This window comes from Pithys albifrons, chromosome 19 (genome assembly GCF_047495875.1).
Source record: "Pithys albifrons albifrons isolate INPA30051 chromosome 19, PitAlb_v1, whole genome shotgun sequence".
Classification (NCBI taxonomy): Eukaryota; Metazoa; Chordata; class Aves; order Passeriformes; family Thamnophilidae; genus Pithys; species Pithys albifrons.
Genome location: NC_092476.1, coordinates 12,531,333 through 12,554,178, shown reverse-complemented (window position 1 = coordinate 12,554,178; position 22,846 = coordinate 12,531,333). Strand labels below are relative to the sequence as shown.

The following is a 22,846-nucleotide window of genomic DNA, read 5'->3' as shown; positions in this document are numbered from 1 at the left end:
TAAAATGTTAGATTTTGTTTTTTCTTTAAAGTTGTAATGTACTCAGTATTATTCCCAGTTGAAGACTTAGTTTGCATGATCAGAACAGTTCCTTTAGCTTTTTGCATTTATACATAACTCTTTTATTATTCCTTATATATTTCAGTACTGGGAAACACCATACAGTATTGCAGCAGTTCCCAGCTTGTTCTGGTGGGTCTATATGTTACACTGGATTGGGTTTATCCTCTTGTTCACACTCCTACCAAGCTGCTCAATAATCTCAATTTCATTTGCAACAACATTGTGTTTTAATACTGGCTATTCTAACAGAGTTTCTAAGAAATTTCAAATTTCTCTTACCCAAATAATACATTGTGTTTTGCTTTAGAACTGACTGTTAACAACAACTTCATGAGGTTATTAAAAAGGCTGCCTGATCATTAAATTTGCTCAGTAACAAGCCATTCTCTAGAGTTCCTGGACTTCACCTGTCTTCACACATTCAAAGGAGGCAGTGCCTCAGTTCTTGCATAAGTTCCTCCATAACAACTCAGAGACATCCAGGTGTTTCTGCGGTTACAGATGTTCTTAAAGGGCAATTTACCTCTGAATACCACATCCCAAGTGATAATGGGAATGGGACTAGCAATGAGAGCCTCTGAGTACTGCACCCAGAAAGAGGCAAAACCATTTTTGCTGTGCCAGGCAGGAAAAAATACTTGTCTGACCTTAGTCCCGATCCTCACCCAGTATGGAAATTAAATTAGTCTCACTCACTCCTTGATAACGTATTAAGACATAGAGCAGAAATATTGGAGATGGGATAAGTAAAGATCTACTAGTACCCAAGGGTTAAAGTGGAACAAAATACTTAATTTGAAAAACCCCCAAACATATGAAACTGAACAATTAAATTGAATCAACCAAAAGCAATGATTCTGCTGTGCATGCAAAGGAATCTATGCTCTTTATTCTCTATATAGTGACATAGTTATAAGCACTTCTTGCAGAAGGAAGTGACAAAGGGTTCACATTTTGTGCTGCCCTCAGGTCACTTTGCGGCTTCACGACATCTTCACTCTTCCTCTCCTATTTTCTTGCCATGAAACTCCCGACTCTTGGCTCGGAGCTTGTTGACCTGCGACTCTGCAATGTCAGCCCGTTCCTCGGCTTCCTCCAGCTCGTGCTGGATCTTGCGGAACTTGGAGAGGTTCACATTGGACAGCTCCTCCTGTGTGGGGACAGGCAGTTGGTGGTGAGGAGCCCAGGCCAGGGGTTTCACTCCTCCTGCACCTTGGCCTTGTGAGACTGCAGCTCTTCCCTGGGGGGAGGCACAAACCTCCATCCCCTCCCACCACTGCTCACACATCAGCTCACCCCGACCTGCTCCTCCTCCCATCTCAGGACCCCACTGGGATAAGCTTCTCTGGGATTCTGTCATATGTGGAGGAGCAGCTTTGGCACTGGGATTTCTCAGTTGTGCACTTACTCTCCCACTGCTTGCTGCCTGATTGTCAGTGTCACTTATCAGGTTGAGAAAGACCGTGAAGCCTTCTGCTGCTGATTATTAGCAGAGCTTCAGGAATTTCTCAGGCAGTGCATGTGGCCCCTGGGTTTGTTTACTCTGATCTCCTGTACAAAACAGGCTGCAGAACTTCCCTTGCTTAGCCCTGAGTGCAGGGTGCCCAGGGCTCATCGAGGCCTCAGGACACGACAGCAGAACAGCAATGGGAAGGCCGTTGTGTCTCGCCAGTTGCTTTCAAGCCCCTTTCCTGATGTTCAGCCCCATTCAGTGCATGTGCTGCCCCAGTGGAAGGTGGCCCTCACCCATTCTTTGAGCAATACTTACAGCTTCCTCAGCTTGTCTCTTGTAGGATTTCACCTTCATTTGCAGCTTGTCCACCAGATCCTGCAGCCTGAGAACATTCTTCCTGTCTTCCTCAGACTACAGTGGTTGGTAAGGAGGGAGAGAATGAATTCTTGCTTCTGCATCACACAGGGTTAACAAATCCCCTTGGGGATGGTGTGTGCAAAATGTGAATTGCTGACAGAAAACCGTCAGCCCAAGGACTCCTCCAGGCTTACCTGGTAGGTGAGTTCCTTCACCCTCCTCTCGTACTTGCGCACACCCTTCACGGCTTCAGCGCTGCGCTTCTGCTCAGCATCCACCTCCCCTTCCAGCTCCCGCACCTGCAACGAGAAGCCCATCCCTGCAGCTTCCCTGGGGGTGTCTCTCCAAGGAACATGCTCGCTCATTCAGACACATCCATACACACCCTGGCCTCCAGCTTCTGGATTTGCTTCTTGCCTCCCTTCAGGGCCAACTGCTCGGCCTCTTCCAGACGAAGCTGCAGGTCCTTCACTGTCTGGTCCAGGTTCTTCTTCATCCTCTCCAGGTGGGCACTGGTGTCCTGCTCCTTCTTCAGCTCTTCTGCCATCATGGCCGCCTGAGCAGAGCAAAAGGTAAAAGCCATTGTGGGGCTGGAGACATTTTGTGGGGAATACAACCCCCATCAGCAATGAAAGAGCCCCCAACTCACATCTGTGATGGCCTTCTTGGCCTTCTCTTCAGCATTGCGGGCCTCCTGGATCGTATCCTCCATTTCACTCTGAATCTGGGAGATGTCTGTCTCCAGCTTCTTCTTGGTGTTGATCAAGCTGGTGTTCTGTTGAACAATAAAAATTTTGTCCAGTTACTTCCAAAAGAGAAGACATATTTTAGAAATTTACTGTTTCTGTGTAAAGTTATCTTCTATATATCTAGTAGCAATATCCTCCTGATGTGCACAGCTGTATACCAGAGACTTCTTAGAATTTGATGAAGCCCTTCTGACTACTAATGCAATCCTACTGATTTAGCTGTAATCCATTTCTTTGTAAAAATTTAATAATTTCGGTTGAGGTGAAGTTTTTTATGGCAGGAGTTGATCTAAGAATTTACACAGATGAAAATCTGTAAAGGAAAAAAAGGCTCATGATATGTTGAATCTCATGAATCTAACCTGTGTGTGGAGCAGCTGAACTCTCTCACTGGCATCCATCAGCTCCTGCTCAGCCACTTTCCTCGACCTCTCTGTCTGCTCCAGTGCTGCCCGTAGCTCTTCAATTTCAGCCTGCAGCAGGTTTGCTCTGCGCTCCACCATGGCCACCTGCTCCTTCAGGTCATCCTGGGTCCTGAGAGCATCGTCCAAGTGTATCTGAGTGTCCTTTAAGAGAGGAAAGATAAATTATAAGGCATTACAACACTGCCATTGCCACCAAGCAATAATGATTGTGGCAGTAAAATATATATAATTTTAGATATATATTTATGTATTGGGAAGTAAGAGTGTTGACATTTTGGTCTGTGTTTTTGCTCATGCCACCTGTGAAAGATTTATTCTTTTTTGGCTGAGTTCTAGGGAACAAAAGCTGATAAAGTGAAGCCTTTGTCCTTGGAGACCGAGTTCGCATAAACTAAAGTTTTTGGGTCTCTCCTATTGGTTGACAGCCTTTGGAGGAGAGCTGAAGGAGGGAGCAAGGAGGAGGAAACAGGGCAGAGTCTGAGACCTCTACTTGGGCAGTTCTGGCCACACCTCCCTAGACAGACATCACTGGCAGGCTGAATAGAGGTGAGAGGACTTGTGCTCTGGGTGTGGCTTGTTTATCAAAAATTACAGTGGGGACGCTGCTGTCAGCTGATGCACAGAGGATGTAGTCCTTGCCTTTGGGAGAGTCTCCTGACTTGGTAAGACAACCTACATGAGTAATCCTTGGGTAAGTGAGGGTTATTTCTAAGTAGGGCTCCTGTTTTCCTCCTTTCTCCCTTCTCGTTGGGTTCCCACTATTTGATCAACTCTGTTAATAAAATACTGCATTTCTGAACTCTTGACAGTGCTTAGTCCCACTTTTCCAGCAATGTTAGAACCCACCCTGTTACAATTTACATGCAGAATTATTGTTAGTAACTGCCCAGTATCTAAGAATGTGAGCAGGAGATTGATTCATGGTTCTGTGCCCTGCCCCAGGTTGAGTGACAGCCCTGCCTAAATTTAAGGGTGTGCAAGCCTGAATTCAAACTCCGACAGACTTAGAAAGCTTACAAGATGAAGGAAGGAAACTGAACCTTTGCCCCTGCTTGGGGCACAAGAAAGAACCTTTCTTCATCCTCTGAAGTGCTACTACTTAATAGATACAGTGCTCTGGGGTTGAAAAATGAAGCGTACAAGAGTGACATGCTCCTACAATTCCATGTAGGCTTTAATGATATTGCGATATGGCAACTTATATCTACATATCCCAGTTACAGCAACCAGAACCAGTTTAGCATTGTGTGGGTGTATCCAGAACCATGTATTCTACACCCTTTATGTAATTTCTGATGGACAGTTAATAACGGACTATTTGCAGCAGCTGTCCAGGGCACACCTGACCCCCAGGCTACAAGCATCATGTTAAAGACTCCTGTGAGATAGGGGTGTGTTCCTGTCTTCACACCAATAACTCAGCCATAACTCCCCTCTGGGGAGTCATCAGCACCTTCACACCCAGCCTGAGGGATCATGTCTGCTAATGGGCCCTCAAAGATTCCAAACATATCCCATGACTCAGAGTAAATCGCCCACTGTGGAACTCCCTGCCCTGGGGGAGGTACTGGGCATTCCCACCTGAACCTGAGCAGGTACAATATTGGGGTTTGGGACTTCTGGTACCACTTGTCGGATTCAGAGGAGGACCAGAACCTCGACAGGACTGTGACTGCCACTCTTGACCAAACTGAGACCATCATCTTCACCAAGAGGTTTCCTTTCCTTTTACTTTATACTCAGGGGCCCATGTGACACTCAGCACAGGGGCTAAAGAACACCATTCTGTTCATGCCCCAAGGTGCTGGGTTATACATCTGTTCTTTGGGGGTTAAAACCTATTTTTTTTCCACGTCACCCTATTTATTGTAATCTTTGTAGTACATTGTAACTCTGACTTCTAATATCTTTTGAGCTTGGTTCATTTCTCCCACCAGCACACCATCAAGAGTTTATATGTTCCTTGGAGCAAAGGATATGGAGTACAGGTAATGGAGTACTTTTCTCCATTCAGAGGAAAGGGTTCAAGAAATAGTAGAATGACTGAACAGGTGAACAGGTGTGTATCTGGATGTCTAGATGGTGCCATATTCAAGCTTTTGGCCTCCATGATCATGTATATACCTTTGAGAAGCTCCATGTGTTGGGAGCTGATGGGATTTACCTGATCAAGTAGAGCAAGAGGGTCTTCACCAGCAGCCTGGTCAGAGCTTTAAATTAGACTTAACGGGAGAAGAGAATGGAGTTTTGAGTTACAGAAAAGAGCCAGGGCCTGCTGATACATTAGAAAGCAACAGGAAAATGCTGCAAACGATTTAGGGTTTGTTCCTCTGAAAAAGTGGCAACAGAAGGTACTTCTATACCAATGCATGTAGCATTGATAACAAACAGGAGGAGTTAGAAGCCTCTGTGCAGCTAGAAGACTGATCTAATTGCTGTCACTGAAGCCTGGTGTGCAAGTGGACTGCTGCCTCAATGGCTGTAAAGTATTCAGAAGGGACAATGAAGGGAGAAGAAAGTAGCAAGGAAGGAAAGGTGAGAAAGTGGAAAACATGGATTGTTTCCGCAGAGTTGTACTGACAGCTTTGAAAGACAGTGATGAGTCAGTTTATAAGTGAAAACTAGAGGTCAAGCCAGCCAAGGAAACCTTATAGCTGGTGTTTACTACAGGGATTCTGATCAAGGAGAGCCTTTTGATGAACTGTCATTACTTTAACTACGGGAAGCATCATGTTTGCATGATCCAGTCCTCCTGAGAGACTTCAATCACTTTGCCATCTTCTAGAAAAGCAGCACAGCAAGCTGTAAGCAGCCCAGCAGATTCCTGGAGTGTGTGAAGGGTAATATCTTCTTTCAGGGGATAGACTGCCCAACTGAAGAACGGTTACTGTGCCTGCTACTTACCAACACAAATGAACTAATTAGAGATGTCAAAACTGGTGGCAGACTGGGCTGCAGTGATCATTCCCTGATGGTATTCATGATCTTGAGGGATCTGGGCCAGATGAACAATAAGGCTAAACCCCTGAATTTTAGGAGAGTGGGCCTTCAATTGTTTAACGAATTACTGCATGGAACCCCACTGAGAAACAGCACTCAAGGATAAAGAAGCAGAAAAGGGTTAAGAATATCTTCCTTAGAGTGCAAGAGCTCTCAATTCCCACATGTAAACAGTCAGGCAAGGAGGGCAGGAGAACAGCATGGCTGATCAAGAAGCTCTAGGTCAAACTGAAGTGAAAGAAGGAGATGCATAGGCAGTAGAACCAGGGACACACATCTTGGGAAGAATTATAGAGATGCTGGCTGGAGGTATGGCGATAGGCTTACGAAAGTCAAAGCACAGTTGGATCTAAATTACTATTTTATAAAGTTTTGGTGTGGCCTTTCATTGAGTACTGTGTGCAATTCTGGACGCTGCAATTAAGGAAGGATATTATGACACTTGAATGCATCTAGGGGAGGGCAGCAAAGCCAGTGAAAGGCTTGGAAAGCACGTAGTCTGAGGAGTGGTAGAGGACAAGAGGGTTGTCTGGTTTGCAGAGAAAGATTATGAGAGCTGATCATTATTCCTTCCAGGTTTCTGAGGTGGGGCAGGGCAGAGGGAGGTGTTGATCTCTTCTCCCTAGTATCTAGTGATTTGATATTGTGGATGTGCCACCACTGGAAGTGTTCACGGTCAAGTTAAATGGGGCTTTCTGCTGCCTGATCTGGTATAAGATGTTCTTGCCCATGGCAAAGGGGCTGGTCGAGATGAACTTCACAAGTCTCTTTCAACCCAAAACATTCTGTGATTCAATGGTTATCTGAGAGTCATATGTGCACGTCCTTTGATTAACATACCTTGAGCACAGCCTGTGTATTTCTCAGGTTCTTTTGTGCCTCGGCAGCCACACGGTTGGCATGGCTGAGCTGGATCTCCATTTCATTCAGGTCTCCTTCCATCTTCTTCTTCAGCCTCAGGGCTTCATTCCTGCTCCTGATCTCAGCATCCAGGGTGCTTTGCATGGACTCCACAATTCGAAGGTGGTTCCTCTTCAGCTGGTCGATCTCCTCATCCTTCTCTGCTATCTTCCTGTCAATCTCAGACTTCACCTGGTTGAGCTCAAGCTGCAGGCGCAGGATCTTGCCCTCTTCATGTTCCAGGGAGGCCTAGAAAAGTGGACATAAACATTGATAACATCAATAAACCTCCTGCTTCCATTCTAAGGAATTACACAATATTCCAGGAAATCTTAGCTGGCTGCACCTCCCAGCCAGAACAGAGGGGAACAAAGACCTTTTTAGCCCTGTTTTGTCATTGCTCATATATTTACTGCAGACATCAATGATTTTGGCCTTGTACCTCAGCTTCCTCCAGAGCAGCCTGGATTTCAGATTTCTCCTGCTCAATTTGCTTCTTGACTTTCTCCAGCTCATGAATTGCCTTTCCGCCCTCCGCAATCTGCTCCGTGAGGTCAGAAATCTCCTCTGTGGGAACAAAGACCAATGGCTTGCTCAGGCACTGAGCTGAATGGGAAGGGCCCTGTCCCACCAGGGGGACTGGCATCTTTGCACACCTGCAGGCCCAGAGCCCTGAGGAACGCTCAGCTTGTGAGAAAGCCCATCCAGCAGCAGAGGGCCAGGGACTTACGCTGCAAGTTCTTGTTCTCCCGCTTCATTGTTTCCAGGTGGTCCAAGGACTCCTCATAGGCATTCTTCATCTTGAACAGCTCCGTGCTGAGAGAGCGAGACTCCTTCTGGGAGGCCTCCAGCTCAGCCTGCGTTTCCTCATACTTCTGCTTCCATTCTGCCAGGATCTGAAGGGAAACACGACATGAGTAGGGATGTGGCCATCCCAGAGGGATGCTCTGCCCAGCTGTGCCAGGGCTGGAGCCCCAGAGACCTTGTCAAAGTTCTTCTGCTTCTTGTCCAGAGCAGCACAGGCAGCATTGGATCGCTCCACATCAATCATCAGGTCCTCCACTTCATTCTGCAGCCTCTGCTTTGTCTTTTCCAGGGAGGCACATTTGGCATTGACAGCTTCAACGTGTTCCTCTGCATCCTGCAGGCGCTGGGCCAGCTTCTTCCTGGGAGAAGATAAGCACAAGGTCAGGTTAGAGCTTAGAAGGGAGTCACTTCTGCACTGTCATGAGAGACTGTTGGACACTTTGGACCTTCCGAGCTGAGCACTTTTCACAGACCCTGAAAGATCTATCCTTTCAATGTCCTGCCACCTATGATGGATTAAGCCTGTCTTAGCACTTCCAGCTCTAAAGAGCAAACTTTGTCTTCCAATTTACACTTTCTCTCTCCCTCCCTCTCTTTGCTTTACCACAAAGGGAGGATATCCCTGCCTTCATTCCAACTCTGTCTCAACCCACTCAGAGATTCCCATTTCTCTTGACCACTCTCAGCCTTCTCCAGTCCCTTTTCATCCCACCCTGCCCACATACTTGGCCTCCTCGAGCTCCTCCGTGCGCTGGATCGCGTCCGTCTCGTATTTGGTTCTCCACTGGGCCACTTCGCTGTTGGCCTTGGACAGGGCGCGCTGCAGCTCCCCCTTGGCTTCCTGCTCCTCCTCATATTGTTCCCGGAGCAAGTCACAGTCGTGGCGAGCGGACTGCAGGGCGTGGGCCAGGGCGTTCTTGGCCTAGGTAGAGACCAGGATTGGGTCAAGGAATGGCAGTATCCTGGGAAATATCTTCCAATTAATTAATTTCACACCGTGAACATGACTACTGGAAGAGTGTTTGTAATGAAGGACAGATGTATCCTGGAAAACAAAATCCAGTAACCACACTCACTGCAGAAATTAAAACCTTCCTCCATTTTGGCTTGTGCTAAAGAGACTCTGTCTCCCTTAGGCAGCGTGAAGTTATAAGTGTCTTCAGTGGTCAGTCATAGAAAATTATGAATTACCTTAATTTCTTCCTCTAAGTGCCTTTTGAGTTCCTCAATCTGTTGGGTGAAAGCCTGTTTGCCTCTTGAGAGCTGAGAAATCAAAGCATCTTTCTCCTCCACCTGGCGTGAATATTCACCTGAGAAAAAACGCACAAAAAAGACACTTTCATTGTTATCTGTGATCCAAACCAGCCATTTAAGGAGTCCCACCACAGCACAAGAGAGTCTCTCTCACCTGCTTCCGTCTGCAGCCGAGCTCTTTGAGCATTGAGGTCGTTGATCATTCGCTGATGCTCTTCTTCCTTGGTCTTAATCTCACTCAGCTGGTCTTCCAGGGTGCGGCACATCTTCTCCAGATTTGCCTGTGGAGATCACAGAGAATGAAACAAGATGAGTATCTAGACACCTTCATACTCTGGATTTGAACCAGATAAACATGAACAGACTTGCAAACTCCTTGGAGGCAGAAGATGAGAAACACAGGTCCATACAGAGATAGGGAGTTAGATGGTAACCAGGCCATAACTTAAAAAGATATATTTCAATATTATTTATTTTCCAGCTGTTTTCACTATATTTTTCAATACCTTGGCTTTGGAGACAGACTCCATGTTACTGGCCAAGTCATCAATCTCCATCTTGAGCTCGCTCTTCTCCTTCTCCAGCTTCTGCTTCACGCGTTGCAGGTTGTCGATCTGCTCCCCGAGCTCAGCCGTGCTGTCCGCGTGCTTCTTCCGCAGGGCGGCAGCCGTGGCTTCGTGCTGCAGCGTGGCCTCTTCCAGGTCCCGCCGCATCTTCTGGAACTCTGCCTCCCGCTTCTTGTTCATCTCCACCTGAGCTGCCGTCGCCCCTCCTGCTTCCTCCAGGCGCTCGCTGATCTCCTCCAGCTCCCTCGACAGGTCAGCGCGATGCTTCTCTGCTTTAGCGCGAGAGGTTCGCTCGGCCTCGATTTCCTCCTCCAGTTCCTCAATACGGGCCTGCAGAACACCAGAGACCCTTCACACCCTGCCCTCCTCCTACCTGTGCTGAGCCTGGCACAGGGAGGGTGAGGAGCAGAGACTTGCCTGCAGCTCCTTGATCTTCTTCTGGAATTGCATGCCCAGGGCTTGTTCATCCTCGATTTTGCTCTGGATCTGGCTGATTTCAAAGTCTTTCCTTTGGGGAAAGCAAATTGTGTTAGAGCTCAAAGAAAAAAGACAAGTGCTCCAGCCCAGCATGGAGGTGCCCCAGAGCCACACTTACTTCTTCAGTTTCTCTTCCAGCTGCTGCTTATCATTCTCCAGGTCCATGATGCTGTCCTGGGCCAGCTTCAGGTCTCCTTCCAGTTTCCTCTTGGCTCTCTCCAGGTCCATGCGCAGTTTCTTCTCTTGCTCCAGGGACCCTTCCAGCTGCACAGAACAAGGCCATCAGTGCTCCAGCAGCCCCGTTGAACTCCATACCTGTCCTGTTCCTGCTGTGTGTTTGTGTGCTTACATCATCCACTTGCTGCTCCAGCTTGATCTTGGCTTTGGTCAGTGTGTTGACTTTGTCCTCTTCTGCCTGTAGGTCATCCAGGGTCTGCTGATGGGCCTCTTGGAGGGCTTTCTTCTCTTTTGTCAGCTTGGCAATGGTTTCATCCAGGGCTGCCATCTCCTCTGTGAGATTTTTCACCTACAAATATAAACAAGTTTCAAAATAAGATAGAAAACAACTGCACTGTTTTGGTGAGTGGTTCTGTGTTTTATTTTTCTCTTGAATGCTCAGAGAAGCCCAGCTCAAGATTTTTCAATGCCAACATGTCTTATGGTAGCAGGCTCTTACGATGAAAGTCTGTAACATCTTGGTCGTTTATGTGACCCTCTGTGTGTGTACCTTGTTTTCAGTGGCGTGTTTCTCCTTCTCCACCTTGGCCAGTGTTAGCTCAAGGTCATCAATATCTTTCTTCAGCTCTGAACATTCATCTTCCAGTTTCCTCTTCTTGGCTGTCAGCTCAGCATTAATTTCCTCCTCATCCTCAGCTCTTTCAGTTACTTCTTTGACTTTGGCTTCCAGCTGGATTTTGGTTTTGATGAGCTGGTCACACCTTTCCTCAGCATCAGCCAAAGCATCAGCTTCCTGGTGGAAAAATACAGGAAAGATTATTTTCCTAATTTCAACATGTGGGACTAGTTCATCACTCTGCAGGTGTATCCAAAACTTTGTATTCTACACCCTCTGTGTCATTTCTGATGAGCTGTTAATAACGGATCTTTTGGAGAAGCTGCCCAGGGCACACCTGATCCCCCAGGCTACAAACATTGTGTTAAAGAAGCCTGTGAGACAGGGGAGTGTTCCTGTCTTCCTTCCTTCAGTGACTCAGCCATGGTAACTTCCCTCTGGGGAGTCATTATCCCCTTCACAACCAGCCAGAGGGGTCATGTCTGCTAATGGGCCCTCAAAAATTCCAAATATATCCCATGACTCACAGACTAAATCACCCACTGTGGAAATCCTGGCCCTGGGGGAGGTACTGGGCATTCCCACCTGAACCTGAGCATATTTAATCTTGGGGTTTGGGGACTTCTGGTACCACTTATTGTATCCATAGGAGGAGCAGAATCTCGACAGGACTGGAACTTCCACTCTTAGCCAAACTGTGACCATCATCCTCACCAATATATTTTCCTTCCTTTTACTTTGCACTCAGGGTGCACACATAGGGCTCAGCACAGGGGCTGACGAACATCATTCTGTTCATGCCCCAGGATGATGGGCTATACATCTGGAGTTTGTGGGTTAAAATCCACAAAAATCATTGTATTTCTTGTAACTTTGTAATAAATTGTAACTGACTTCTAAAATCACTTGAGCTGGGTTAATTTCTCGTACCAATTTACCTCCAAACCAGCAAAATTATTTAATGCTGAAGAAACTGATGCACATATCTTGGACTTTTAGAACTACTTTTTTTGGGAAAACATTATTGTGCAATTACATTATATATTACAAATCTAGAATAAGGTTTTCATTGCTTTTACCTTTTTATCTGACTTTTTGGGTCATCAGTGCAGTTCTGCGAAAGTACATTGCGTTTCACCTTATTTATTTTGGGTGTATCAGAAGATCACTTAGATTTAATTTTCCTCTTCTGCTTTAGAAAGTTATTATTTATTATAATGTACTATATAAAAATTTACATGGAAATACTGAGAAATGTAAATAACTCCATCATTAGGGAAATATTTCGAACTTGCATTAGTAGATTTACATCCAACCAGTGCAGTCAGTGGACACTAGAATAAAATTCATCTTTGCTCAAAATAAACATTTCAACCCAGGGGTATTTTCTAAAAGTTATCCATTGGTCTGAGAGGCCAAATGGCACTGGAGACAAACAAAGACCTGGTGCTTTTGTTCCAAGTTCTGTTGGGCATTACTGTGTGTTCTGAGAGCAGTAGGTACAGGAGCTGAGGTAAGATCTGCTGCACTCATTTCATCATTTCTTCATTTCATCAATTGTATTAGGGCAGAGAAGGAGATCAATCAAATCACAGTCGCTACTCCATTAAAGACACTACAAAGACTATAGAGGTTTTGTGTCATGAACTCACTTGGGACACATGTATTTGTTGGTATTAAGACAAAACCTTTTTTAGATTAAACTCCACTTTGCAATAATGAGACTGAGTGGGGAAAGAATGTGGCCAGAATTTTACCTTTAGTTACATAGTATTTGGTTTGTAATATTACAAAGCTTAGTATGCAATTTGAGAGTCCTGTAGTAGGAAAGAAGAGTTAGACCTTATGTACCTTTTTCTCCTAAAATAAAAGGTATAGAAAAATATTACTCACAGCCTGCACTTGGAGCTGCAGGTCATTTTTCTCCTGTACCAGTTTCACCATTTTCTCCTCCAGCTCCTTCCGCTTTGCCTCTGACTTTGCAAGCTCTTCCTTAGTTTTCTCAAACTCTTCCTTCATGTTGGCCATTTCCTTCTCAGACTCTGCACTCTTCAGCAAGGGCTTGATCTTGAAGAACAACTTCATCCAGGGCCAGTGTTTGACGTTCATGAATGCACGGATGTTGTACTGGATGCAGAAGATGGACTCTCTGGGGCATAATTCAAAGGTACAACAAATATTTTCAGTCTGAAGAGTGTCAACACTTTCCCACACAGACAGTGACTTTAACTGAAAAAGTGAAATGTGTACCTCCTCTCCACCATTCTCTGGTACTCCACTCTCATCAGGAAGCCTCTGCATCTGGCCTGGGTGCGGGTGATGAGCTGTGCCAGCTTCTCATCCCTCATCTCCTCCAGGAGCCCCAGCAGCCCAGCTTTGAAGAACACCTTAGAGAGGGAATGTTGCAGCACATCATTGTCAGGTAGAGCAAAGCACAGGCACAGAACGAGTGAATGAATGGGGGCTTTGTACCTTGGTGTGTCCAAATTTGTACTGGGTGTGGTCCACATCGATTGACCCAAGGAGCTTCTCAGAAGCCTTCTTGCTGTCAATGAACTGTCCCTCTGGGATGGCACTGGCATTAAGCACCTTGTACCTGTGACAGGAGGAAGATAAAACAATTTTTTCCCAACAAACACATAGTAGCCACCAACTCCCAGCAGCTCATATATAGCTATTTTTGATAATAGAGCCAATCCTGAATGGACCTATGAATGAACCAACAACGCTTTTAATGATGCTGAGAAGTGCAGTGCTCATACCTCTGTTTGAAGTCAGCATAGAGGACTCTGCTGGGGAACCCTTTCCTGCAAATCCTGATCCCTTCCAGCACACCGTTACAGCGCAGCTGGTGCAGCACCAGCTCGTGCTCCATGGCACCTGAGCAATGCAGAGCACAAATCAATGGCACAGACTCTAGTGCAGAGAGGAATAGATGTGTGAGAGCAAACTCTCTTCCTGCTTGAGCATCTTACCAGGTGTTTTAGTCTCATTGGGGATGATACAGCGCACAAAATGGGGGTGAGTGCTCCGTAAATTGGTCATCAGCTTGTTCAGGTTCTCCTGTGGGATTATATGTAGAATCTCAGATTAAACAAATTTAGTTATGCATACTTTGTACCTAGATGTTAGGAAACAAACATAATGGATATTAGGAGACAGAAGTTTCAAATTCAAAATTTAAAATCAATTAAACCTTTTGTATACATTTCATGAAAAATTATTCTCATTAAAAAGAAGTTAAAACTCTTCACCTGATTTTGGAGGCAGTAAAACATTACTTTATAAATATTTTATGACAAGCCTTTTTGGAATTAGTATTTATACTACATGCCAGATTCTGAAAAATATTTCTCAAGAATAATGTCAGTGAACTCTTATTAGAAATTCAGATGATTAAATGAAGACCAGCTACTAAATTTGAAACAAGATTACTAGGAAAACACAATTCATCCTTATTATTGTTGATCATGCAACCAATGTCAAAAGAAGAACCTCAGTGTATTTAACTCAGATTTTACACTATGTTCATGTCACTTTACAGGGAGTGAATTAATCCTTTACCCGGAAAAGAGCTGAAACAGTCTGGAAAGAAGAACCCTTCTTCTTGCCACCCTTCTTTCCACCACCAGCACCGCCACCACTAGCCTCTTAAAAAAAAAAAAAGAAAAGAGTTTTTCAATATATTCTCTTTTTATTACATCTTTATATATCACAAAGGTTGAGAAAGAAAATTTAAAGAAATAACCTGCTTCTGCTCCACCATAGGAAGCAAAGAGTAAGGCCAGGGTCTTCACAGATGATTTCTGGTACAGCCCAATGACAGTTTCATTCAGGGGGTCCTTGTTCTTCTCCAGCCACCCAGAGATGTTGTAGTCCACTGTGCCAGCGTAGTGCACCAGGGAGAAGTGGGCCTCAGCCTTGCCTTTGGCAGGTTTGGGCTTCTGGAAGTTGCTTGACTTGCCCAGGTGCTGGTCATAGAGCTTGTTCTTGAAAGAGGTGTCAGTTGCCTTGGGGAACATGCACTCCTCTTCCAGGATGGAGAAGATGCCCATGGGCTGAGAGATAGATCAATAAACAAAAGAGACTGCCTGTAGAATAACATGATTATGACTTGGTTTCAAAGGGAATATAGCAAAAGACAGGAAGCTGAGAAACAAACTTTGCTATTAAGTTTTTTTCTTAAAGTGAGTTTAAAAAATTCACCTCTTTGACTCACACTTTGTAGCAGTGATTCAGAAATGGTTTTTATGCCAAAACCATGTTGAAGTTCAGGAGGGGAAAGTCTGTATTTAAAAATAGCTTTCACAAAGTTGTACATTGCATATTTACTTCTGCTTTTAAACTTTCAATCAATTCTCTAAACTATATGGTACTACAAGCAATCTCAGTTCCTTGCTCTCAGAGGTCAGGCACTGACTGTATTGACTTGTACTTACTTTGCAATGAACCATATAGAAAAAAAATTGTATTGTCCAGATAACTTTATTCTAGAACCTTGAGAAAAAAATTTCATGTTGCTTTAGGAGCAGCTCTGAGTTTTTGAAAATAATATCCTTCAATCAGGCAAGTGAAGATACCTTCCAGGCAGAGAATGTGCAAGAATGACTTGTACAGTTTTCTCTGGACTTTGTAATATCTATTATACATAATTGGCAGCAGATCAAGACATATTTCAACAACTAAAACTGAATTCAAAAAATTAGCCAGGGGAAATTTAAAATAATGGATTCTGGAAAATGTAAGGTATTTTTAATTGAAAATGTACCTTCTCAATGAGCTCAATGCAGGCAGCCAGGTCCATGCCAAAGTCAATGAAGGTCCATTCAATTCCCTCCTTCTTGTACTCCTCCTGCTCCAGCACGAACATGTGGTGGTTGAAGAACTGTTGCAGTTTCTCATTGGTGAAGTTGATGCACAGCTGCTCCAGGCTGTTGAACTGCAGTCGAAAAAACACGCAGCAAACAGCCTTCATCAACATGCACAGTTCTTGAACATTCTTTTCCAGCCTTTATCAATTTCCCCAGTGACAACACAACTGTGTTATCAGGACCACACCATAACTGGGCCTACATGCAGCTTTGCAAAAAAATACCTACTTAATGAAAACGAGGGTTTATTTCAGAGCAGATTCCTAGTGAATCTCCTAAAATTCATAAAATACTTTGTCATTTTTTATTCAAGGGAACAGATGAGTGCATGCTCTTGTCTCCAAAATTAACATCTGGTACCTCTGATTAATCTCATATCTATTCATTCCTTGATTCTTAAACAATTTACACATCTTTAACCTCTCATTAGCTCAGTTGGTTAGGGCATGGTGCTAATAACACCAAGATCATGGATTTGTTCCCCATATGGGCCATTCATTAAAGAGCTGGAATCTAGGATCCTTCTGGGTCCCTTCCAACTCAAAATATTCTGTGATATATTTGTCAGTGGGTCTCCTAGTTCTGCTCTAGAAGCTCTTCTATTAAATTATCATAAATGTGTTTGTTTATGTAATACTTTAAGCTCAAACTGTTATATTGCAACATATAAAATTATTTTTACTAATTCTACAGGAACAGCATCACTCTGTGCTTGTATTGAGGGAGCTTCTGAGGATTTTGCTCTCTGTTATAACACAAAATGACAGGGTTTTTTTCCCACAAAATTGCAAATGACTTGCATGTTAAGCATTCAATGTTAAATATTCCTCCCAAGTCCCCTGATATAACAATATCTCCCTGCAAGAGTAGTCCTCAAACCTGGAATCCTTACATCAAAGATCTCAAAGCCAGCAATGTCCAGGACACCAATGAAGTACTGCCTGGGCTGCTTCGTATCCAGCTGTTGGTTGATACGAACAACCATCCACAGGAACATCTTCTCATAGACAGCCTTTGCCAGGGCACCCACGGAATTGTTCACCTAAAACAAAGAATAGAGCAGAAGGAAAATAGTACACAGAGTAAGAGAGTAACTCAAGACAGAGCTTCCCAGTCTGGTTGTTACCTGCTGCACAGTTTGGCCCTTGGTCACATATTCATTCCCCACCTTGACTCGGGGGTAACAGAGGGCCTTGAGCAGGTCTGCTGAGTTCAGACCCATCAGGTAGGCAGCCTTGTCAGCAACTAAGTAGAAGGACAAGGAGACAGAAAAAATAAGACTAATAAGACATGCAACACTTTGAGTGATGAACCCTTTCCAAAACAGCTGCAATACTGAATGTCCTTGTGATCAAATTCTTCTTACTGGATCTCAGACAAACCATGACATAGTTATTCAAACAAAAACCATCTTTCTTTTGCTTTACAGAGCAGTGCATCTAGAGGCTATTTGTGCCTTTAAAAGTCTTCACAGAAGCATCTAGAAACAAAGTATTTATTAAAATTTATCCTGAAAGTAATTACTAATTTTGCCCTAAATAATAAAGTATTTATAAAGTAGAAGTCCTAGTACTGACTATAATGCCTGCATTTTCATAAAAAATCAATCAGAAACAAGTATTTTAAAAAAAAATATTTCCCTTCTCAGTGGGTCTAAACACACTAAGCAGGCTATGCTAATTCAGCGTGGTAGCTTAGGAGACGTTTATGTGCATATATGCAATTGATGCTGCAGATCATGACTGGACAGTAATGGCAAAAAGGGTGTATTTTGGATGACAGTTTCAGACCTATATATGATTTCACCTAAACACATTTGTTCTGTTTTTCTTTCTCCTTCTTCCAAATACTAAGTTATTATTGGTACTGCAACTTCTAACAAGAGCACCAAAGATTTTGCCAATACCTTCAGTGCCATCAGGCTCTGCCTGCTCCTCACGCTGCTTCTGCTTGAACTTCAGGTTCCCGTAGTGCATGACAGCCCCTGTCAGCTTGTAGATGGCCGTTTTCTCATCAGCACTGAAACCCAGGATGTCAATGGCACTCTGCAATAGGAACAGTAAATGAAAAGATTTGTCTGGGAGAGATGACAATAGGTACAATATTCTTAATTGTTACTTACATCTGTAGCCATCAGCTCCTCCTGGTCGTTAATGCTGGCAACAGTGATCTCACCTTGACTCACAAACTGGTAGTCATATGGGTTGGTGGTGATGAGGAGCATGTCTGAAAGAAAGGGGGAACATGCAGACTTAGTTTAGTCAAGCAAGTTACAGTGTGAGCTGATGTTCAGCAATTTTCCTCCAATCAGTAATTCTTCCTACCAATTAGCTCTGGCTTCTTGTTGGACATGATCTGATAAAAGATGTGGTAGCTTCTTTCCGCCTTGAGCTGGAAAGTGACTCTGGACTTCTCCAGCAGATCTGGAGGGAAAATTTTAGTTAGAAAAAAGAAGCAACTAAACTAAAAAAAAAAAAAAAGTTTGGGTGAAAAGATGTATGGATAGACAGGCGAATGGATGCACTGTGAACACTTCAGGAAAGTGTCTTACATGTTTCAATATCTGCAGAAGCCAGTTTTCCTGTAGCACCAAAATGAATTCTGATGAATTTGCCCTTCAAAGGAATAAAAGTGTTTTAGGATTCACAACATTAAAAATACATGTGAAATGAAGAGTTTTGTCATTTATTCCACTGGCTACAAGATTTCTATTTAAAAACATTTTTTTAAAATCAGCTAAATTTTCACTGTTGACAAAAAGGGTTTTTTTCCATTTTTGACCATGAAAATAGTCAACAGTGGCACAACTGTATTTTATGTATGTTGAATATACAAGTGTGAAGAAATGGGTGGGTTTCATTAAATAGAATACTTTATATCCTGCACAAAGAGATTTGTTGCCTTAATGATATAATATAGCAATTTAAGTGATTCAGGTGCTTAAATCTGCATTGTTAATTGACAATTTCACCTTCCTTCCTTCCTTCCTTCCTTCCTTCCTTCCTTCCTTCCTTCCTTCCTTCCTTCCTTCCTTCCTTCCTTCCTTCCTTCCTTCCTTCCTTCCTTCCTTCCTTCCTCCCTTCCTCCCTTCCTCCCTTCCTCCCTTCCTCCCTTCCTCCCTTCCTCCCTTCCTCCCTTCCTCCCTTCCTCCCTTCCTCCCTTCCTCCCTTCCTCCCTTCCTTCCTTCCTTCCTTCCTTCCTTCCTTCCTTCCTTCCTTCCTTCCTTCCTTCCTTCCTTCCTTCCTTCCTTCCTTCCTTCCTTCCTTCCTTCCTTCCTTCCTTCCTTCCTTCCTTCCTTCCTTCCTTCCTTCCTTCCTCCCTCCCTTCCTCCCTTCCTCCCTTCCTCCCTTCCTCCCTTCCTCCCTTCCTCCCTTCCTCCCTTCCTCCCTTCTCTCCCTCCCTTCTCTCCCTCCCTCCTTCCTTCTTTCCTGGCACTCTGTCTGTCTCTTAACAGCTGAAAAAAATATAAGTAAAATTATACAGAGGTATTGCACATTGCACACTGCAATGTGTTACAGGAGAAAGTGTATGTTATCTGTTACTTTAATTTGCATTTTAATGTAAAATAGAATTAATTCTTTCTGGTTTGAAATCTGGAGAATTACTTTAAGAATAAATGGCAAAGTCATGGTAAGAAAATTCAGTTTTACTCTTGAAAATATGATGGCAGAACAACAGAAAGGAATGAGTGATACTAAATCCTATTTACTATGTTTCAGGAATCATTTTTTTAAGCAACTCACAAAGCGTGAGGAGTTGTCATTCCTCACAGTCTTGGCGTTTCCAAAGGCCTCCAGCAGTGGGTTGGCGCTGATGATTTGATCCTCAAGCGTTCCCTGTGGCATGAAAATTATTCAGTGACTGTGTTTTGTCTACAGGGCAATGACAGGCCAAGTGTCCAGACTGTTCTTCCTCACTCACCTGCATTTTGCCTGATGTTTGCTCCTCCTTCTTCTTGTCCCCACTGGCTGCAATTGTTGCAAAGTACTGGATGACACGCTTTGTGTTCACAGTCTTCCCAGCACCGGATTCTCCACTGTCAGAGCAAGGAGAGAAGCAGAGAGTGTGTGGTCAGGCAGGAGGGGCCCTGGCCCTGGGCAGCCCCACAGGGACCCGAGCAGGGGTTGTACGTACGTGATCAGGATCGACTGGTTCTCCCGATCTGTGGAAAGACAGAGATACAGTACTTAAAACTCAATGAACAACAGAGAACAAATGAAACATATGCAGGTAAGTCAAAAGTTTTTGTTTCATGTGAGCTTGACTTAAACAAAAAAAAAACCAACATCCAAAACACACCACTGTATGTAGAGGCCTTTGTCATTTAAAACAGTGAAAACAATGTTTTGAAGACTGCCAACCCCACAATGGATGTGTGCCAGAATCATGAGATCTTCAAAAAAGTCTCTTCATATTGCAGAGAATTGAATAGTCCAATCCCTCTGAGACAGACAGAGCCACTCACCAGTCAGCATGAACTGATAGGCATTGTCAGAGATGGAGAAGATGTGTGGAGGGGCCTCCTGACGCTTCTTGCCTCGATAGGCCAACACCACCTCCGGGTTGTACACGGGCAGCCACTTGTAGGGGTTGACAGTGACGCAGAAGAGACCCGAGTACGTCTGCGAGGAAGGGAGACAGCACGTTGGCTTCCCCTGGGCCTGGCAGAGCAGCTCCTGCAGCTGCCCAAAGGAAGCTGCTGTGCCACTTACGTAGATCATCCAGGCTGCGTAACGCTCTTTGAGGTTGTACAGCACAGCGGGCTCGTGCAGGTGGGTCATCATGGCCATGTCCTCGATTTTGTCATACTTGGGAGGGTTCATGGAGTATATCTGGTCATCCTTCACGGTCAGAGTCTGTCAGAGGAAGAAGGCCATGGATGGATGTCAGCTCAGAGCCAGAGTGGGAAGAAAATGTTGTCCTTCAGCCTTGTTTTTCACTCACCTCTCCCCCTTCAGTCTTGACAGTGACCTTCCCTGATTCCCTGCTCTGGATTGTCCCTTTCACAAAGGATTCCTTTGCATGTACCACAAAGACAGATGACTTGGCATCAAAAGGCTTGTTCTGGGCCTCGATTCTCTCCTTCTCAGACTTTCGGAGATACGGAGCTGCCTCCCCAAAAATGGCCATCTCAGAATCCGAAGACATGGCTGCACTTTATGGAGAGGCTCGTCAGCAGAGAACACTGTGGAAGAGCAGATATATTGCTTAATTTTGTCAAAAATAAGCATTTTTTAGTAGAAGAAAAGTATTGTAATGTTGTTTCCTCCCAAGTGATGCTAATTCACAAAGCCTAGAATGCTCATAATGCACTGTCCAGAGTAGCATACTGAAAGCTCAAGCTTCTTAGTGGCTTAGTTTCAGTATTTAAGTATTTGTACAATTGTATTAATATAGTTTGTATAATTGTATTAATAATACAATTCTTTGCTAATTTTATTGAAATCTTGAATCCAGGCATAAATTGCAACAATGTCTGTCAAAAAAAGAACAATCCCTTTTCAGACCACACTGAGATAGCTCCTTTTCTAGTAAATGCTTTTGCTTTTAAAAATTAATAGAATTTTAGAGGAAAACAAAATTCAGCACAGAGTTTCAAAGCTCAAACCAGCAATTTAAAAATAAGGAATTTTAAAGCCAGTATGAATTTATCAGAAATTTTTTTTCTCCTCCTGTCCTTCTGCTCCCCTCTGAGAAAAAACAACAGCAGCGGGCAGCTTAGGAAAACCTTTACATATCTCCTTCTCTATACAGGTAGGTACCTGATATTTACACAATAATATTGTGCTAATTTATGAGAATTTTAATGAGTAACAGGATATTTCTTTATTTGTGTCCAGAGGAACAGGTAATGGTTTCCAGAGAAGGAATGCAGCAGCTTCCATTTTTTGTGAGGCAGAGACCAGAGGGGACAAACGGCAGTGCTGTGTTTTACAGAGGTGACAATCAGAGCTTGGTTGCTCATATAACAGCTCTTTCTACTTTTACTGCTTTAGTGATTACATGGCAAATTTTGGACAAAAGATCACATTAATTTACATGTTCTGAGACAAAATGTTGCATTTTGCACTTTTCCTACTATATCCTTCTTGGTCCAGTTTTACTGCTGCACCAGCAGTGATGGGAGGGCAGTGCACCTCACTCCCTGTTAGAGGAGTTAAGCAAAAGTGAAGAATTCCCATAGGGACTTTCTGAACTGCCATGTGTAGTCAGAGACTTCAAACAAAGCCACGTTAAAAATGGTCCAGATGATCTTTTGAGGTCCCTTACAACCTAGACAGTTCTACAGTTCAATGACTCACTTAAAAACCTTACCAGTCTTAGGCACTCCCCCTTCTTCTACTGTGACTACAGTGGGTTTGAAAATCCAGAGTGCAGCAGGGACCATTCCCTCAGTCATTCAGCAACTCCACCCAAAGGGATCTGTCTCTGCCCTCCAAGAATCAGTAAATCAGGTTCTTACCTTCTGTGACACCAGATGGGTGGCTTGCAGGCTGGCAGCTGGTTAGTGCTGTAAAACAGAAATGGCAGTTTCCTAATTGCTGCTGCACAGAAATCCAGAGTGAAAACACGCAGGTGTCTGAGAGCAGGTTTATAATGGAGTCCCCTCCAGGACAGGAGACAGGAGGCAGCAGGAATGTTGTGGAACATCCTTCCTGCCAGCTTGCAGACCCCTCACACTTACCTTGGAGCTTTCCCTGGAGCCAGGGCAGACGTGTCGTGGGGACGATTTATACCATCTCATCTGCAGATGCTACAGATGCCTCCTCTTTCTTCGGTCAAAACATTTTTGGCAAACCTTCTTTGGCTAAGCATTGTCTGGCAAACTGAACTAAGGGCATAATTGTCATTTGACATGACTAGATATAATTAGAAAATTTTGATGTCTTACTGGCTATATGAATACATCTCCTATAAATAATGTGACAAGGGTGTTAAGGAGGGAATCTGGACTAGTCAAAGCACTTAGAGAACTTGGAGTCAGGACTTATGGATTCTATTGCTGGCTTTCCCACCGACTCACTGTATGACCCTGGGTGGATTGCTTGGTATGTCTGTCCCAGCTATCCCAGCTGTACAATAGGAATGTCAACTTTTATCTTCCCCCTGTGTTGGTGTGAAGCTTGTAAG

The 22,846-nt window shown here is 44.1% G+C and overlaps 1 protein-coding gene across 1 annotated transcript; it reads right to left on the bottom strand.

The window, feature by feature from the left end:
• Nucleotides 1–1,057: 1,057 nt before the first annotated feature.
• LOC139680655 (myosin heavy chain, skeletal muscle, adult-like) lies at nucleotides 1,058–20,863 on the bottom strand. The gene is made up of 38 exons (XM_071573492.1): nucleotides 20,660–20,863; nucleotides 20,428–20,571; nucleotides 20,181–20,337; nucleotides 19,850–19,877; nucleotides 19,637–19,751; nucleotides 19,459–19,551; nucleotides 18,267–18,330; nucleotides 18,040–18,138; nucleotides 17,838–17,941; nucleotides 17,622–17,760; nucleotides 16,842–16,960; nucleotides 16,608–16,757; nucleotides 15,613–15,783; nucleotides 14,593–14,902; nucleotides 14,409–14,494; nucleotides 13,820–13,907; nucleotides 13,607–13,724; nucleotides 13,317–13,440; nucleotides 13,095–13,231; nucleotides 12,738–12,993; nucleotides 10,779–11,021; nucleotides 10,401–10,577; nucleotides 10,170–10,315; nucleotides 9,992–10,082; nucleotides 9,515–9,904; nucleotides 9,163–9,289; nucleotides 8,946–9,064; nucleotides 8,480–8,676; nucleotides 7,930–8,113; nucleotides 7,678–7,843; nucleotides 7,390–7,514; nucleotides 6,888–7,196; nucleotides 2,985–3,188; nucleotides 2,523–2,648; nucleotides 2,259–2,429; nucleotides 2,068–2,172; nucleotides 1,832–1,927; nucleotides 1,058–1,213 (listed from the first exon to the last, which is right to left on the bottom strand). The coding sequence occupies exons 1-38, from the start codon at nucleotides 20,861–20,863 to the stop codon at nucleotides 1,058–1,060; spliced, it is 5,838 nt and encodes a 1,945-aa protein (XP_071429593.1).
• Between the last annotated feature and the right edge of the window lie 1,983 nt (nucleotides 20,864–22,846).

Excerpts from the sequence above, each read along its gene's own strand:
- LOC139680655 (XM_071573492.1), bottom strand. The coding sequence starts at position 20,863 with ATGTCTTCGGATTCTGAGATGGCCATTTTTGGGGAGGCAGCTCCGTAT. Across the intron at positions 20,338-20,427 it reads ACGCAGCCTGGATGATCTAC|ACGTACTCGGGTCTCTTCTG; the intron begins GTAAGTGGCACA and ends CCTTCCTCGCAG. Across the intron at positions 11,022-12,737 it reads TGCAGCTCCAAGTGCAGGCT|GAAGCTGATGCTTTGGCTGA; the intron begins GTGAGTAATATT and ends TTTTTCCACCAG.